Raw genomic sequence first — 19,706 nt, forward strand, 5'->3', positions numbered from 1 at the left:
GACCAAGTTGACTGATAGACAAGAACTGTGGAACTCTAGAGCTAGGGGAAAGCAATGAATAGAATTCATGGCCTTTTTCCCATGATCCTTCAGTCTTGCAAAGTTAAATAATTTTATTTTTTTCTTATTCTATTTTTTAAAACTTTTCTTCTTTCCTCTTTCAATTTTTTTTTAAGATTTTATTTATTTATTTGACAGACAGAGATAACAAGTAGGCAGAGAGGCAGGCAAAGAGAGAGGAGGAAGCAGGCACCCTGCTGAGCAGAGAGCCTGATGTGGGGCTCGATCCCAGGACCCTGGGATCATGACCTGGGCCGAAGGCAGAGGCTTTAACCCACTGAGCCACCTAGGCACCCCTCCTCTTTTAATTTTTAAAACTATTTTAATAATACCTTTTTTTAAAAAAATAAGATCCTTTTAAAATATTCATTTTTATAGTTCTATTTTATCCCTTCTTTTTTTCTTCTTTTTCCAACCAACTTATCTTATTGATTCCTTTTTTAGAATCTTTGTTTAATTATCATCTTCACAATCATATTCCATCCCTTCATTATATATATACATATAAATTTTTCTTTCTTTAAAATTTTGGAAGTTAGTTTCTTCTAAGAGACCAGAATACACCCAAAATCAAGTGGGTGGCTCTATTCTACTCACCAGCCTAATACATATGTGTGTGTGTGTGTGTGTGTGTGTGTACAGACACACACACACACATATAATTTTTTATTTTTTATTTTTCTTTTTCCCCTCTTTCTTCTCCTCCTGGTTTAGTGTATCTTTTGATTTGGTTACCATATATTTTTCTGGGGTCTTTCCCACCCTTTCAGTATTTTATTCCCTTTTTCATATATTCTTCTCTGAATAAAATATTAAGGCAGAAAAACACAACCCAAAAAAAAAAAAAAAAACAGAACAAGAGTCAGAACCAATGGCTAGAGACCTAATCAATATGGACATATGTACTATGTCAGAACTAGAGTCCAGAATGATGATTCTCAAGGGGGTAGCTGGGATCAAAAAAGACATGGAAGATATTAGAGAAATACTGTCTGGAGAAATAAAAGCCCTTTCTGGAGAAATAAAAGAACTAAAATCCAACCAAGCTGAAATTAAAAAAAGCTATTAATGAGATGCAATAAAAAATGAGGCTCTTACTGCTAGGACAAATGAGGCAGAAGAGAGAATTAGTGATATAGAAGCACAAATGATGGAGAATAAAGAAGCTGAGCAAAAGAAAGAAAAACAACTACTGGGCCACAAGGGGAGAATTCGAGAGATAAATGATATCATAAGATGAAACAATATTAGAATAATTGGGATTCCAGAAGAAGAAGAAAGAGAGAGGGGGGCAGAATGTATATATCAAAGAAACACATTGATAATTATAGTAGAGAATTTCCCTAATATGGCCAAGGAAACAAGCATCAAAATCCAGGAGGCATAGAGAATTGTCCTCAAAATCAATAAAAAGAGGTCCAACCCCATCATCTAATAGTAAAACTTACAAGTCTTAGTGACAAAGAGAAAATCCTGCAAGCAGCTCAGGACAAGAAGTCTCTAACATAAAATGGTAGAAATATTAGATTGGCAGCAGACTTAACCACAGAGACCTGGCAGGCCAGAAAGAACTGGCATGATATATTCAGAGGACTAAATGAGACAAATATGCAGCCAAGAATACTATATCCAGCTAGGCTGTCATTAAAAATAGAAGGAGAGATAAAAAGCTTCCAGGATTAACAAAAATTAAAAGCATTTGCAAACACCAAAACAGTCCTACAGGAAATATTTTACAGGGTCCTCAAAGCAAAGAGAAAGTCTAAAAGTAGTAGACCAGAAAGGAACAGAGGCAATCTACAGTAACAGTCACTTTACAGGCAATATGATGGCACTAAATTCATATCTTTCAATAGTTACTCTGAATGTAAATGGGCTAAATGCCCCATTCAAAGGACACAGGGTATCAGAATGGAAAAACAAAAAACAAGATCCATCGATATGTTGTCTACAAGAAAGTCATTTTATTTTATTTTTTTTTAAAGATTTTATTTATTTATTTGACAGAGAGAGATCACAAGTAGGCAGAGAGGCAGGCAGAGAGAGAGGAGGAAGCACGCTCCCTGCTGAGCAGAGAGCCCGATGCGGGACTCGATCCCAGGACCCTGAGATCATGACCTGAGCCGAAGGCAGCGGCTTAACCCACTGAGCCACCCAGGTGCCCAAGAAAGTCATGTTAGATTTAAAGACACCTCCAGATTGAAAGTGAGGAGGTTTAAAATAATTTACCATGCTAATGAACATCAAAAGAAAGCTGAGGTGGCAATCCTTGTATCAGATACATTAGATTTTAAGTCAAAGACTATAATAAGAGAGGAGGAAGGACACTATATCATACTCAAAGTGTCTGTCCAACAAGAAGATCTAACAATTTTAGATATCTATACCCCTAACATGGAAGCAGATAAGTATATAAACCAATTAACAACAAAATCAAAGAAACACATTGATAATTATACAGTAATAGTAGGGGACCCACCTCACAGAAATGGACAGATCATCCAAGCAAAAGATCAACAAGGAAATATAGGTCTTAAATGACACACTGGACCATATGGACATCACAGATATATTCAGAACATTCCATGCCAAAGCAACAGAATACACATTCTTCTTTAGTGCATATGGAACATTCTCCAGAATAGATCCCATCCTGGGTCACAGATCATGTCTCAACTTGTACCAAAAGATTAGGATCATTCCCTGCATATTTTCAGACCACAATGCTCTGAAGCTAGAGTTCAATTACAAGAGGAAAGTTGGAAAGAACTTAAATGCATGGAAGCTAAACAGCATCCTACTAAAGAATGAATGCATCAACCAGGAAATTAAAGAATTGAAAAAATTCATGAAAATGAAAAACAACTGTTCAAAATCTTTGGGACACAGCAAAGGCGTCCCTGAGAGGAAACTATATAGCGATAAAAGCCTTTCTCAAGAAATAAGAAAGTTCTCAAGTACACAACCTAACACTACACCTAAAGGAGCTGGAAAAAGAACAGCAAAGAAAGCCTAAACCCAGCAGGAGAAGAGAAATCATAAAGATCAGAGCAGAAATCAATAAAATAGAAATCAAAAGAACAGTAGGAAAAAAAAAAAAAAGACAACAAATCTAGGAGCTGGTTCTTTAAAAGAATTAATAAGATTGATAAGCCCCTGGCCAAACTTATCAAAAAAAAAAAAAAAAAAAGAGAGAAAGGGACCAAATAAATAAAATTATGAATGAAAGAGGAGAGAACATGACCAAAACTAAAGAAATACAAACAATTATAAGAACATATTATGAGCAACTATACACCAGCATATTTGACAATACAGAAGAAATGGATGCATTCCTAGAAACCTATAAACTACCAAAACTGAACCAAGAAGAAACAGAAAACCTGAACAGACCCATGACCAGTAAGGAGATGGAAGCAGTCATCAAAAATCTCCAAATAAAAAAGACCCCAGGGCCAGACAGCTTCCCAGGGGAATTCTACCAAACATTCAAAGAAGAATTAATACCTATTCTCCTGAAATTATTCCAAAAAACAAAAATGGAAGGAAAACTTCCAAACTCATTTTATGAGGCCAGCATTACCTTGATCCCCAAACCAGATAAAGATCCCATCAAATAGAAAAATTACAGAATAATTTCCTTGATGAACACAGATGTGAAAATTCTCACCCAAATACTATCCAGTAGGATCCAATAGTACACTAAAAGGATTATTCACCACAGCCAAGTGGAATTTCTCCCTGAGCTGCAAGGTTGGTTCAACATCCACAAATCAATCAATGTGATACAATATATTAATAAAAGCAAAAACAAGAACCATACGATACTCTCAATAGATGCTGAAAAAGCATTTGACATAGTACAGCATCCTTTCTTCAACAAAACTCTTCACATTGTAGGGATAGAGGGCACATACCTCAACATCATCAAAGCCATCTATGAAAAGCATGTGAAGAATATCATTCTCAATGGGGAAAAACAGAGAGCTTTTAAGCTAAGGTCAGGAACATGGCAGGGAGGTCCATTATCACCACTGCTATTCAACATAGTACTAGAAGTCCTAGCCTCAGCAATCAGACAAAAAAAAATTAAAGGCATCCGAATTAGCAAAGGAGTTAAACTATCACTCTTTGCAGATAATAGGATACTTTATGTGGGAAAATCCAAAAGACTGCACTCCAAAACTACTAAAACTCATACAGAAATTCAGTAAAGTATCAGGATATAAAACCAATGCACAGAAATCACCTGCATTTTTATACACCAACAACAAGACAGAAGAAATAGAAATTAAGAAGTCGATTCCATTTACAATTGCACCCAAAACCATAAGATACCTAGTAATAAACCTAACCAAAGAGGCAAAGAATCTGTACTCAGAAAACTATAAAGTACTCATGAAGGAAACGGAGGAAGACACAAAGAAATGGAAAAACATTCCATGCTCATGGATTGAAAGAACAAATATTGTGAAAATGTCTATGCTACCTAAAACAATCTACACATTTAACGTGATCCCTATCAAAATAGCATCAATGTTTTTTTCAACGAAATGGAACAAATAATCCTAAAATTTGTATGGAACCAGAAATGACCCCAAGTAGTCAGAGAAATGAGAAAATTAAGCCAAAGTTGGTGGCATCACAATTCCAGATTTCAAGCTCTATTACAAAGCTGTCATCATTAAGACAGTATGATACCGGCACAAAAACAGACACACAGATCAATGGAACAGAGTAGAGAGCCCAGAAATAGACACTCAACTCTATGGTCAACTAATCTTTGACAAAGCAGGAATGAATGTCCAATGGAAAAAAGACAGTCTCTTCAACAAATGGTGTTGGGAAAATTGGACAGCCACATGCAGAACAATGAACCTGGACCATTTCCTTATACCACATACAAAAATAGACACAAAATGGATAAAAGACCTCAATGTGAGACAGGAATCTATCAAAATCCTTGAGGGGAATACAGGCAACAACCTCTTCAACCTCTTCTGAAGCAACTTCTCCCTATAAACATCCCCAAAGACAAGGGAAGCAAGGGCAAAAATGAACTATTGGGACTTCATCAAGATCAGAAGCTCTTGCACAGCAAAGGAAACAGTCAACAAAAGCAAAAGACAACTGACAGAATTTGGAGAAGATATTTGCAAATGACATCACAGATAAAGGGCTAGTTACCAAAATCTATAAAGAACTTATCAAACTCAACACCCAAAGAACAAGTAATCCAATTCAGAAATGTGCAGAGGGGGGCACCTGGGTGGCTCAGTGGGTTATGCCTCTGCCTTAGGGTCAGGTGATGATCTCAGGGTCCTGGGATCAAGCCCCACATCAGGCTCTCTGCTCAGCAGCAAGCCTGCTTCTTCCTCTCTCCCTGTCTGCCTCTCTGCCTACTTGTGATCTCTCTCTCTGTCAAATAAATAAATAAAATCTTAAAAAAAAATTGATTCTTCTTCTACCCACTTAAGCCCCCATGTTGCATCACCACTTCCTCATATCAGGGAGATCATATGATAGTTGTCTTTCTCCGCTTGACTTATTTCACTAAGCATGATACGCTCTAGTTCCATCCATGTTGTCGCAAATGGCAAGATTTCATGAAACAAGATGGAATTGGGAGGGAGACAAACCATAAGTGACTCTTAATCTCACAAAACAAACTGAGGGTTGCTGGGGGGAGGGTGGTTGGGAAAAGGGGGTGGGATTATGGACATTGGGGAGGGTATGTGCTTTGGTGGGTGCTGTGAAGTGTGTAAACCTGGTGATTCACAGACCTGTACCCCTGGGGATAAAAATATATGTTTATAAAAAATAAAAAATTTAAAAAAAATTGAAAAAGAAAGAAAGAAATGGGTGAGGATATTAATACACATTTCTGCAAAGAAGACATCCAGATGGCCAATAGACACGTGAAAAAGTGTTCCACATCACCCTACATCAAGGAAATACAAATCAAAACCACAATAAGATACCACCTCACACCAGTAAGAATGGCTAAAATTAACAAGTCAGGAAACAATAGCTGTTGGCAAGGATGCAGAGGAAGAAGAACCCTCCTATACTGTTGGTGGGAATGAAAGCTGGTGTAGCCACTCTGGAAAACAGCACGGAGGTTCCTCAAAAAGTTGAAAATAGAGCTACAATATGACTCAGCAATCACACTACTGGGTATTTACCCTAAAGATACAAATGTAGTGATCCGAAGGGGCATGTGCACCCGAATGTTTATAGCAGCAACATCCACAATAGCCAAAATATGGAAAGACCCTAGATGTCCATCAACAGATGAATGGATAAAGAAGATGTGGTATATATACACAATGGAATACTATGCAGCCATCAAAAGAAATGAAATCTTGCCAGTTGCAACAACGTGGATGGAAGTAGAGGGTATTGTGTTGAACAAAATAAGTGAATCAGAGAAAGACATTTATCATATTATCTCTCTGATATGAGGAATTTGAGAGGCAGGGCAGGCGGTCTGAGGGGAAGGGAAGGAAAAAATGAAAGAGGATGAGATCAGGAGGGAGACAAACTGTAAGAGACTCTTAATCTCACAAATAAACTGAGGGTTGCTGGTGGGTGGAAGGGTAGGGAGAGAGTGGTTGCATTATGGACATTGGGAGGGTAAGTGCTATGGTAAGTGCTGAGAAGTGTGTAAGCCTTACAATTCACAGACCTGCACCCCTGCAGCAAATTATATATTATATGTTAATAAAAATAATTTTTACAAAAATTGTATACAACTTTAATTCTAATACTCCTTGCTTTTCTACAATTCCATATTTCAACTGGCAAAAGTTAGTGTAAGACTGTACATACATACTCTACATGAAAATGTAATAGTTTACTGAAAAGTCAAAATGCTTACATGGTATACGCAAAGTGTACAGCCTATGATGATAAATTGATTTTTTCAGTATTCGTGTTAATTCTGTAATTGTGTCCTTTTCTAGAATATTTGTAGAAATCCATTAGTTTTGTACATAAACATTAAAGTATTCTGGAAAACAGTTCAAAACAAATCCAACAAGCTTCAAAGTACCCAATGTCTCAAATACATTCACTCTCTATTAATGGATTTTAATCTTTTACTTCAATTTCTTTTAAATACGGGTACTTCAATCTCTTTTAAATACAGGTAATTCTAAATTTTTTTCACTTACACAATAAGATCCCTTCCAGAAACCGGTAACATTTCATCATAATTTGAATCATTCGCAGTAGCAGAATGAACACACTGACTACCTGCAGTTAGAAATGCCTACCAGGGGCCCCTGGGTCATGATTCCAGGGTCCTGGGATCAAGCCCCACATCGGGTTCTCTGCTCAGCAGGGAGCCTGCTTCCTTCTCTCTCTCTCTCTCTGCCTGCCTCTCTGCCTAATTGTGATCTCTGTCAAGTAAATAAATAAAATCTTAAAAAAAAAAAAAAAAAAAGAAATGCCTACCAAATATGTCTTCAGAATATTTCACATTTATTGGTGAGGTCTGAACTTTGACCTCACTTGCTTCGGAAAAAACAGCAACAACCACCACCACCAAAAACCAAAAAAGAAACCAAAAGCATTATCCCTACCCCAATTTCTGATCATCCCAGTATCAAGTCCAGATTCAGTGGCTCCTTTGCATTTTTCCATAGCTTATTATTTCCTCTCCTATAACCATTATAACTCTGGTAAAATTGCCCGTTTTGTACTATACTGTAGGTTCCATTAAAGCAAAGACCATGCCTATTATGATTGTGCACAGACTGTTTGACATCCTACGTGTTCAACTTAATAGAGGTTCTCAAAGTTTACTGTGCATATAAGTGATATGAGGGCCCATGGACTACATACCACATTGTGATTCAGCAGATCTGCTGTGGGCCCTGAGATTCTGCATTTCTAACAAGCTCCAGAGGAAGAGGATGCTGCTGGTCACAAACCAGGTTTCGAATAACAAAGGTTGAATGGACTCAGAAATCCTGGCAATTGCTGACAGTATGACTCTCAAGAATGTTTCTTATGACAGTACCCAATGGGGCTGAATTTCTAAATGTTCCCTAGCTGTGCAGCATGAATATTCTTTGCCCTGTGAACTTTCAGAGCCTCATCCAGTTCTGAATTCACTGGATGCTTGACAGTTTGTGGCAAGAGGCTCTTCAAACAAAAGAAGCCCATCAGGTTTTCCTGATGGCTACCTATTTAGTGTGGAGCTTCCGTGTATCCGCAACTGCAACTCGGTTAAGAAGTCAGGAGACTCTTATCTCTGTGGGCCTGGGAGCTCTCATGGGAATGAGAAAAAGGTGGAAGAGAATGTGGCAGGAGGCTTCTGAAGTGTATAGTCATCAGCTAGATAGACTGCCACAACGGTTCAAGTGCAGAAGAGGAATTTCAACACCACTACTCTCAGAAATGAGTCAGGAGAGACTCAACATTATGACATCCACATCCAAACCACAGCCATGGTCACAGTAACAGTGTAAAAGCATTCTCAGGTGAGTACCCACATAGAATCTACTTCTGGAAGCTCCACTCTCAATCTGTCCACAGCCTGTCTTACTGAGCAACAGTGAGGTGCTTCAGGTCTCATTAAGAGGGCAAATCATAGTTGTTGTACATCACAAAGGCATTGGAATAATAAGAGTCACCTTGCACTCCTCACAGTCAAGCGTGCATGACAGCAGCGGAGGAAAAGCTAGCCCGCCAGCTCCTCGGAAGTGGGTACTGCCACAGATTCTAGTCTCTCTGATTTCCACGTTCAATGTTAAGTAGCCCGGTCTCACAGGTATTTACCTGAATTTGAAAACTCAGGTTCTGACTGAATGAGTTGTTATCTAGGTATGAGGAAATGCCCAGATATCTAATGCACATATTTTTAAAGGCATCCTAGCAATGGATCTGCCTTGAATTTGCAGAGCCTGTCTCTGCCTTCAGCCATGCCTTCTGGTCTCTAAATTTCTAAAGAGAAATTTTCTTCCACTCATTCTCCTTTCCTTCCTCCTCTTCCTCCACCTCCACATACCCCATCATCAGCTCTGCTACAACCAAATAATATTGTTTATCAACTGCTTACTTGTTCCCCAAGCACTTTGATCCACAGTATCACACTGAAAGCTCTTCATACAGGGGATCTCACTTAAACCCTTAATAATCTGCAATATACTTATTATTTCTCTTATTATAAATGGGAAAACTGAAGCTTAAAAAGCAAAAGCAACTTGTTCCAATTCACACATATAATAAAAAACTTAGAAAAGAGAAAAATCAAAATGGGAGCTCAGGTTTTTCTGACTCTAAATTTTGGAGGCTTTTCGATCTCTCTTGTTTCTATGTGTTCACTGCCTACCCAGAAATTCTGCTGGTGTGGCTCTCCAGAAAGCCACATTTTGTCACAGTGAAGTTATTTTAAGGGTAATTCCTTGAAGCACGGTGTCCCCCTTCCTCGATGAGCCAAATACAAGTGGGGAGAATATGATAGGAGACCCTTTCTACTTAGTACCTTATATACTATCTCCTTGGGCAACCTACCTGCATCATCCTTCTGAGTTGATATAGGAATAAATTTTAATTCATGCTTAGAAAATATATAAATTGACAGAGTTAAGTTTTAGTTATCTTATCACACACACACATACACACACACACACACAGTTGATGACCTGGAAAAAATGCCAATCTAGTTCTAGTAAAATTAATACACATAGACAAATTTAATAGTCACAACAGGTTTATGGAAAGTTTAGATAAGGACATTTCTCTGTGGAATGTTAGCTAGCTTTAGAGTTTAGTGCCATGTTGCCAACAGTGCCATTAGTCTGAGAAAGGACGCAGTGATGGGCTTCAACCTATTTACCTCTTCTTCCTTGCTGAATAGTATGGTGCTTGGAGGCAAGCAAACCAGCTTTCAACTTAAAAAAGTAACAACAGAATAACAATACACCAAGTAACAAAAATGATGACAATAGCACCATGTATTTTCAAGCATTCACTGTGTAGAGGACACTGTACTCCCTGTTATCTCTGATCCCTGCTAAGCACAGGGAAACTTCAGTATCACAGGTCATTGTGAAAGGAAGGAAATGATTTATTGATGTGACCATGGCAATTAGTCACCTTAGATTCTCATTTCACAAGAACACACCAAAATACATTTGAACCATTTAAAGGATTAATTTTTTTTTTAATTTAAAAAGATGTAGCATTCAAATCCGAATATGTCTTGTTACCAACTGGGCCCTTGTTCCCCTGAGCACATGGCCTTCCATGAATGATTACTCGTGCAATGTCTCAATTGTCAACTTTAGGATGACCTAACAGAAACACGGAATGGGATTACAGGGAGCCTAGAGGAGCTGTCCGTTCTGCTCATGCAATGTTACAGTGCCACTTTGTGGAGCATTGTGAAATTTAGGGAAGCTTTCACTCACCAGCCAGTTTTTGGAAAAAAATATGTAATTTATGTACAGGCATGTATAATTCGTGCACACCTCAACATGTAAGCATTTATACATAAGCAAACAACATATATTCTCATCTCTCTTTTTTAAAATTATTAACATATAATGTATTATTTGCCCAAGGGGTACAGGTCTGTGAATTATCACGCTTACACAATTCACAGCACTCACCGTAACACATACCCTTCCCAATGTCCATAACCCAGTCACCCTATCCCCCACCCCCAGCAACCCTCAGTTTACTTTCAGGTCTCTTTAATTGTATCAACTAACATACATACTTACTTACATTATCTCATGAAAATCCCTAATTTTAGCCTATAATTTTCATTTGACATTTATTTTAGGCTTTTTAAGTCTCAAGGAAATAAAGCAATATAGTAAGTAAAATATATTTGCTTTGCCTCAAAAAGAAAATAAACAGTTTAGTTCTTTGATACTACAGTAATTTCAGAGCAATTAACAACAACAGCAATAAAAAAGAAGGTAATTAAGAATCAGAAAGCTACATTTTAGCAGTCAAAGTTCCATGACTAATGCGACATTCATATTAAACTTATAGTTTTAAAATTTTAACAGCGATGTTGTCAAATTCTCAGTATCAATCCTTTTCAATCTATGTTGAGTGTAAAGGAAAGTGAACCTTCCACAGCAGAAGACACTTTCTTAGGACCCAGGAGAACAGAAAGGACATCTCTCTAGTAGATGTACAGGTACAATGTAAGAATCACTTGGAAGAAACAATCAAAAGATGGCAAAATGCCCTCCAGTACCGTGGCACGTTTCTTAGCAACATAAAAAACAACTCTCCGCTACAAACTCTGTCAAGCAACAAGTGTTTACCGAGCATAATTCAGATACTGAATTCCAAGTAAATCTAGCGATATTTACATTCCTAATAATATGAAACTGTATAGCTTTTTAAAATATTTAATACCCAAATTTTGTACAACAAGAATGATTTCTTAGGATAAGCTGCTTCAAACATGGAAAGTGTAGATATAAATGAACAAGGGCACTCTTTTCACGTGATCCCTGATTTCCAGGGAACACATATTTAATTTTTCTTTAAAGCATACATCTTGCCCATAATATATAGGCAAACTGATAAATGCTGGCATCAGAACATATTACTCGTTGTCAGTATCTGAATGGCAGGTCACCGAGAGAAGAAACTGGAGACTCTCAGAATAAATTCTCCACAAACAGCGATATCCTCACATCACCATTTCTTGTGGAAAAAAAAAAAAAAAAAATCTGTTCTGACATTCCATTTCAGCAGAAGGGTGCCACCCCATGGCCTCTGACTGTAACAACGTTTCTTTTCGGCCTTTTCTGCAAAGCAGCAGCTATGGTTCCATTCATTATATTAGAACTCATTTGGTAAAAGGGTGAAATGAACACCCTAGTTCTTGAATTGTATTAGTAACACGATGATATTAGATGGATTTTTCGAAGTGGTAGTTTGTGATTTCTCTATTTCCTTTCATCAGTCACACAACTTGAAAATAATTTAGTTTTACAATGCTATACAGGTATAAAGCTACTATACTTTCAACAGTATGTTTTTAAATAGGGAAATGAAACTGTTTTAATTGTGAATAAATCTTTATTTCCTATCACACGTTCTAGAGATTCTTCAAGTGGTTCATATAACACATCACCCAAGACTTGTTAAAGAAAGTAGAAAGTATATTTCCACGTAGAAGCATTCGGAAAACACACTGCAGACAATGTGGTTAATCCCTCAAATAAAACATCTTAATTCGTTAAATTTATATGTTATACTTTCTAATAACTAAAAAAGGAATAGCAATTGATTAGAATACTCAAGTTAGTACTTTCTGAATTCTGTCATTATAATAGTGTGACATCTGAAAACTTTGACTTAGTTTTCACCTTACTTGATCATATCTAGGATATGTACGCAGGCCAGTCTGTGACAGAGATCAGCTTGTCAGTAGAAGAATCTTCTATTTTTATATAGATTGTGCTACCACTATAAATATCCATGTCAAAAAGATTAATAAAACATTCCTATCCAAAAAGACCATTCTAATAGGCTAAAGAGTAAACTATAAATTGTTTTGTGTGTGATGTTTATTATTGTTTTGTTTGCTCTTATAATTTAAGATAATTTTTTAAAGGATTATTTATTTATTTATTTAAGAGAGAGGGAGAGAGTGTGTGTGCACATGTGGCAAAAAGGACAGAGGGAGAGGTAGAGAGAGAAAATCTCAAGCAGACTCCACCTTGAGTGTGGAGCCTGATGTGACATACCATCTCACGACTCTGAGATCATGACCTGAGCCGAAATCAGGAGCCAGATGCTTAACCACCTGAGCCACCCAGGTGCCAAGATAATATTTTAGAAATACAAAATAGCATGGTAATTTAGAAACATTGATATTGGTTGTATTGCTAAAGTTGTAACTCCACGTTAATAGAAAATGCCATGTAACAGTCATAGGATGCAGTTTATGCTTCAGTTCTTATCGGCAGTTTTCAGACACTTAATGTCTATATTGGACATATTATAAATATTTCAATTCTATTGAATTTTTAGTTATTTGGGAATTAAAAGTAATGAAAACCCTGGTATTTTGCTGTAGATGTGGACCTAAGGCAATCTGCTTTTTTGAATCAAAAACGTTATAATGTATGTTGTCTGTCTCCACCTTGTGGGTATTGTAAAGATTACTACTTCTTAATTTTGTTCATAAGAGAAGTTGAATGGCTATGAAAAAATAGAAATCCTTCTCTACCTTTAGGTTTTTACTTTTAGACACCAGAAATACAGAAAAACTTTTCACATGACCAAAAATTTCGATACATTATGAAACCAAAGTGTTAGATTATCTAAAGCATTTCTAAATCTCTTTGCCAATGTTATTAGTAGTTCTTGCAAAAATATTACATAATTGTAGAATCCTGCATTTAAACTGGGTATATGAACAGTCCATCCAGCACATTGTATGTCTAAATGAACTTTCCTTTAGATTTTCATAGCACATACAGACTTTGTATGACACTTCCTAGGAAAGTCACAAACCAAAGAAGAAAGTTTTTGTAAGTGTTGTCTCCCTTTCCCTTAGAAAAAGTATAAGTGTCCAGTAAAACTTCTTAGGTTCCTAAATCAGAGGTGTTATTTTAAATTTCAAAGAAAAACTCCTGACTTCCAATTATACATTATTTTCTTTTCCTCCCACTCCACTCAAGAACAGAGAATATTCCAGGGATCAAGACACTGCCTCGCCTTCAGAGATTTATGTTCTGTCCAATTCTGTTTTAAAGCAAGAGAAACTTTGACTAAAGTGTCTGATTCATAGATTATCTGTCAATTCATGTCTAAATTAGAGAAGGTTGTTAGATCACATCATCTGTATGAAACAATTTGAAATGATCTAATTTGAGCAAAAAAGTTCCTACCTGGTTGAATTTGCCAGCTATTCTACTAACTAAGCATGTTTGTTACTTTTGAACTTCTTGTTTTGTTTGTTGCATAGAAAGTTAAATACTATAAAGTGAAGTTAAAGTTATTTGAAGTTGAAGAAACTACCTCAAAAGCCAGCCACAGGCCTTAGTCCCTCACACAGTCACTGTGCCTACGAGAGTATAGTTTCTTGATTTTCTTATGGTTTAGATGTGAAATGCACAGTCTCTTACATGAACCCATGCTCCACAGTGTAATGTATCAAGCAAGCCACTCATTAAATGTACACTGTGCACAACACAGAGAATTGTGTATCATCTGGTTAAAATATAATTTGCCTTTAACACAGATTTTTACTAAGTGTCTTTTTTCCCCAATGATTTTGTGATCTGGTATTTCTATCCTGTACTCTAATCGAGAAAATAAAACAAACATGGATAATTTGTCTCTTTAGAGAAAACGAAGATCACATTATTTCTGTGTCCTGCTCCTATCAAAGATTAAATACCCATCCCAATTACAACTCAAGTTTTGATTCCCAGAACACTTATGGCATTTATGTCAACTGAAGCTAAAGACTCAAACAAACCTAATACAGATTTATGATTTTATAATAATTGTTCCTAAAACTTAAAAAGATAAAAGGAAATGCTATTTATATGCTACCAGGAGGAAATGTTTTGGGGAAACAGATTTTATGCTCAGGTTTATAATTAACCACTTTAAAATAAATGAGTTTACTCTCTTAAAATATTCTTCAGATAAAAAAAGCCCTGAAGAAAACTGGAATTCAGGAGGGGGCAGTTAGAAAACATGAAACCACACTGATAATAACTCCATTCCAAAAGGCATTAACACTGTTCAAATATTGGACTTAGCATGTAATTTACAAGACCAATGCGTTAGACTTGTGCCATAATGATGTAACAGGCCAACACTTACCTTTTTCATTGCCATTTGCATAATTTGGAGGCTTGTTTTTGTCAATGCTGTTAAAGCTCTGACTTCTCCTATTTAAATTAGAGGCTCCCTGGACTTTGCTGTTGCTGCCTGCTGTTGGCACCCTAGAGGGACCTGGAAGCCTGAAACAATATAAGAAAAATTACATCATTTTTGTATATTACAAAAAGATAAGGGGTAAGAGGTTCTGATCAGGTAAGCCTTAGTGGAAAAAGCACAACATATGATGTTCTAAAATCTGTTTAGTAGAAAATGGTGGTTTAAGTGATAAATAAGCTAAACACAAGAATTTAGAATCTTCAGAGAAATCTTATTTCACTTTTCAATAAACATGCCCTCAAATGATACTAAGAATGTAGAGCAATTAGAAATAAAATAACCTTTAACTAAAAAAGCCATACTTACAACACCTCTGAGGGATGGCACTTTGACTTAAAAATACTATAACAATTACATGAAAAGCAAGGGAAATAACACAAATGTATTGTGTTCTTGAGGTGTTAATCACCTATTTGCATTTGTTGTTAAGTGGTTCTTATTGATGTATGGGACATTTGTTTTCCTCTTAGATAGCTGTTTCCTAAGTCAACTTGATAATAACAAGAAGAAAAAAGTTACTGAACAAATTGCTAATAGCAAATGCTTATTGCATATCTAAGATAGTAAGCTATTCCGATTCAAGCATGATGCAGAGACCAAAGTCATGAGTTAATTTGTATTTTACAGGTCTGCCTCAAAAAAATTTTTTTTCTTTAATCATTTTGCCAGAAATAAGCACCTAGACATTAGCTAATTATCTTACAAGTGGGGCCAGCTGATCACAAAGGTGATATGACAAGAAAGGATACAGGTCTCAGAAGCAGAGAATCTCTGTTAACAGAATGGCAATGTAAAATACACCTACAGGGACAGTGACTTCAGCCAGTCTTTGGGGATGAAAGACAGGACGAGAGGAAATAATAGGCAAACTGTGTTAAAATTAGGGGAAGTTTGACGTTAGGTTGTGATCTGCAGTTATTCTATGCAGACTAAAATTAAGTATCAGTGTGGATCATTCCCGTCACTGTTTAAGCAGTTTCCATCTTGAAATTTCAAGTATCAATTATTCATGAATTGTGCCTACAATATACAATCACTGTATTTTACTCTACCCTGTTAACATATTATATATGTACAGTAAGCAATCTGGATAAATTAAGAACTAGTAATTAAGAACAAATATTGGCCTTCTAATTCATATTTAACAACATGGTACTAAAGGATGTCAGCCTCTTTGCTAGCATTTGCTGCCACCATGTGAATGTCACTGTGTACTGCTCAGATAATTTCTATTTTAAAAGAAACGAAACTCCAGGCCTTATAAATGAAGCACAGAAATTTTTACTGCTCTCTATACTAAGTTTTTAAAATGACAGAGCGTTTATATCTGATATATTTGTGCCCAATATATCACAATTTCAAGATCAGTTGTTACTATTTTCATATTTTAACTCACCTTCATAATTAATATATTATTTCCATAAATTATTAGGAAATCAAACTTTTAACACTCATAGTTATTTTTTAAAATAGTAACAGGTATTGCAACAGGGAATGAACATCAGGAAAACAAAAATTCCAACTTAAAAACAGAAGTGTTGCTTTCTTGGAATAGTTAATAGTTTCAAAATATTGACTGTATTCTGGAGTTTAAATACATATGGCTAATAAATAGTTCCTTCAGCTATTTTGCCAATTAGAAGCTGTGCCATGTACAAGATTGGAAACTTTTCCAAATGATTCCAGCATTTAACTTTTACTCAGATGGATCTACAGGGTATGTAAGTATAGCACAAAACCACAGACACCAGGAATTTTGAGTACCAATGACTGCACTCTGAAAAATGACTCAATTAATTAATTTGGCCAAATGCCCCACTCATAATAAATCCAAGAACTATCTCTGCAGACACAGCTACAGACTTAGAAAGTTCATTCCAAACTCACACGTATAAACAAATTTTGTCACAGAACTTGCCCTGCTTGCAATGAAACTTGACCTATATCTAGAAAGCAATTAAAGTGCATTTTAATCTTTATTGTGACCCATGAAGGCAAGTGATCTTTAGTTCTCAGAAGAACAAATTAAAACAAATTAAAAAATCCATTTGCTCTTCTCATTACCCTAATTTGACAGGCAGCCAGAGCTCCAGATCATTCATCAAAGTAATAAAAAGAGAAATGAGAATGAAGCCAACAAAAGACAGAGAGAGAGAGAGAGGGAGAGAGAAATGTTCTATTAAATTAATGTACTTAAAATATATTTTATATGCATGAGTCTTAGAAGTAGTAATAAAAAACTGTACAAGGCAGGTCACTGTTTTTTTGCACATTTGAATTTACATCATTTTTCCTACTTTAAATTAAATGCCCTTTAAATTTTTCTCTCCAGAATCATTTTAATTACTATGGAAATGAACATAACTTAGAAAACCAAGGCAAGAGAAAAAGCACATACCTCATGTCAAGGCATCATAAGCAGTCCCTGTGGTCAAACATTGCATAATATGATACATTATCAGAGCAGTGATTAGGAAGCCACCAGTGAGGGAGATGTCACATATAATCACATAATAATCAAGGGTGCAAAACACATATGCTGTGGCTTTACTCAGCTGTACCATCATGCCTTTGGCAACTTAACATTTTTTTTAATAAATCATACACTTTCATTATACATTTATCTATCAGTATTTTCCAAACAGTACATCATACAATCATTTCCTATAACAGACTGTCTTTAAAATATGTATGTCATAAAGAAGCAAAACTTTATACTATTATATGTAAAGGAACAATCCAGGTTAACTTGGTGACCTGGTGCTAACCTTCCCACAAAAAACTGTCAGTATTTCTCAATTCTGCCTCAAAATACGCAGTAATTAATGTATGCCCATCTCCAAAAACAATTACATTCTTGTCATATAACTTCCAGATTCTGTAACCTGGAAGGAATGGGGCCTTCAAAGTCATGTTTTCCCTGACTTTCTCTAAGCCTAGAAGCTAGACTTCAGCCCAGTCATAACAGTATATATAACAAAACTAAAACAGAAGAAGTCAGAACGCATTTAATGATCTAACACAGACATGCTCATCCCGGAGAATGCATATGGAAATCCACTTGGAGGAATTCAGTCTTCTAAACTTTTCATCCAGAAGTATGTAATTTATGAAAAAAATTTAGTATGATAGGACAAAATATCACTGGGCAGTTACTTTATCATCACTAACAAGCAATAAATTAGAGATATTAACTGACCTAGTAGGCTTTTTTTGACTGGTTGCAATTCCACTGTGATTAGACTGAGTTGCATATCTGGCTGCCAGACTGTATGAGGAGAAACAGAGAAATTGAATTAAAGAGATTCTTTGAACATGGAAAGAAAGCACAACATTACAAGAAAACTGTGAGTTAATGAAATGCGATTGGAACATGTATAAGCATGTATAAAGGATAAATTAATTAGAAAATTATGATAATGCAACATATATACTGTGACCTTTGATAAATGAACACACTATGAAACAATGCAGGGCATCCCTTGGAATTAAGTGTGTCATCATTGACTTTAAAATTATGGCCATGTGATAGTGTTCATATTATTTTGAGTAGGATTTCATTTCATAAAGAAATTCAACCTTTGTAAATAACTGGAAAAATTTCAGGAAAGCTGAAGTTTGACTTTACATAATACAACGAGCTCTTTCTCAAAGAGGTTAAAATGAACAGAAAGAGCATGAGAGTCATTATTTTCTTTAGTAAACTCTTCAAATCTGCTGCTTTCACTTGAATATTATTTCCAGAACCAAATGACTAAAATATTTAGTTTCTGACAAATGTATTGTTTGATCTCGAGTCCTGGATAGAAAGTTCTAAGGAAACGAACAAAACAAGATGGTTTTCTAAAGAAAGAACTATGTAAAAGTTAAATGGAATAAATTGGAGTCAAATTCTCCAACTGAACAACTGAACAACTATTAATGACAGTTTCTGGGCATTCTTGAGTTGTAGTTCTTAATAATTTTTAAATCAAAATCTTTGATCAAAGACACAAAAGAAAACATTATTTAAACCAAGTTCCGAAGAGCAGCAAATATTTTACAAACAAAAATGAAATTTTGCACTTAAACTAATTCCTGAATTACCTGAGTGTTCTGAAATTAGTGTTTTGAAGCATACGGTGAGACCCAATTAGATGTGAAACATGTTCACATATCCTGCGATTGGTCATGGATTGATGCCTAAGTGGAGAATCACTTTTCAGGTGAATTTGAGGGAGCACGAAGGCCCTTAAAAAGAGCCTGGACAGAAAAGAATATATCCTCATAGCTAGGAAGCTTTTCAGAACACTTATTTCTCACATTCGATATATATTATTTATTTGCATATAATAAATTCTGTATCCTAACTACATTGGACACTGAGAAAATTCTCCCAACTGCTTCAGTTAACAATGATACCAGAGAATAATGTAAAAATAAAAACCAAAGTGTCTGAATGAAATGAGATATTAATTTAAAATCTAAATTTCAAATACAAGCACATAAAGTGAAGAAATATTTATTGTGTGTGAACTTCTCAATCTATTTTGTCAATCCAGAGAAAGAGACCTACCTCAAGGTTCACTACTATGCCTTACCCTGTATTCTACAAATTGAACACAAATATTAGCTGGAGAAATGACAATGAAATAATGTACTTTCTTTCAGGGAACAGAAACCATCTCATAGCATTTTCTTGCATGATTATAAGGAAGTTCAGT

The 19,706-nt window shown here is 35.8% G+C and overlaps 1 protein-coding gene across 3 annotated transcripts in view; it reads right to left on the bottom strand.

Moving 5' to 3' along the window:
- NAV3 (neuron navigator 3) overlaps positions 1-19,706 on the bottom strand; it is an 858,619-nt gene that overhangs the window by 208,818 nt on the left and 630,095 nt on the right. For all 3 annotated transcript variants that reach the window (XM_082739652.1, XM_082739653.1, XM_082739651.1), the window contains 2 exons: positions 18,203-18,271; positions 14,887-15,026 (listed from right to left, as the gene is read on the bottom strand). In XM_082739652.1, coding sequence (XP_082595778.1) covers positions 14,887-15,026; positions 18,203-18,271 — 209 coding nt within the window. The remainder of the gene's footprint in view (positions 1-14,886; positions 15,027-18,202; positions 18,272-19,706) is intronic.

This window comes from Mustela nivalis (genome assembly GCF_964662115.1).
Source record: "Mustela nivalis genome assembly, chromosome: 7".
In the NCBI taxonomy this organism is placed as follows: Eukaryota; Metazoa; Chordata; class Mammalia; order Carnivora; family Mustelidae; genus Mustela; species Mustela nivalis.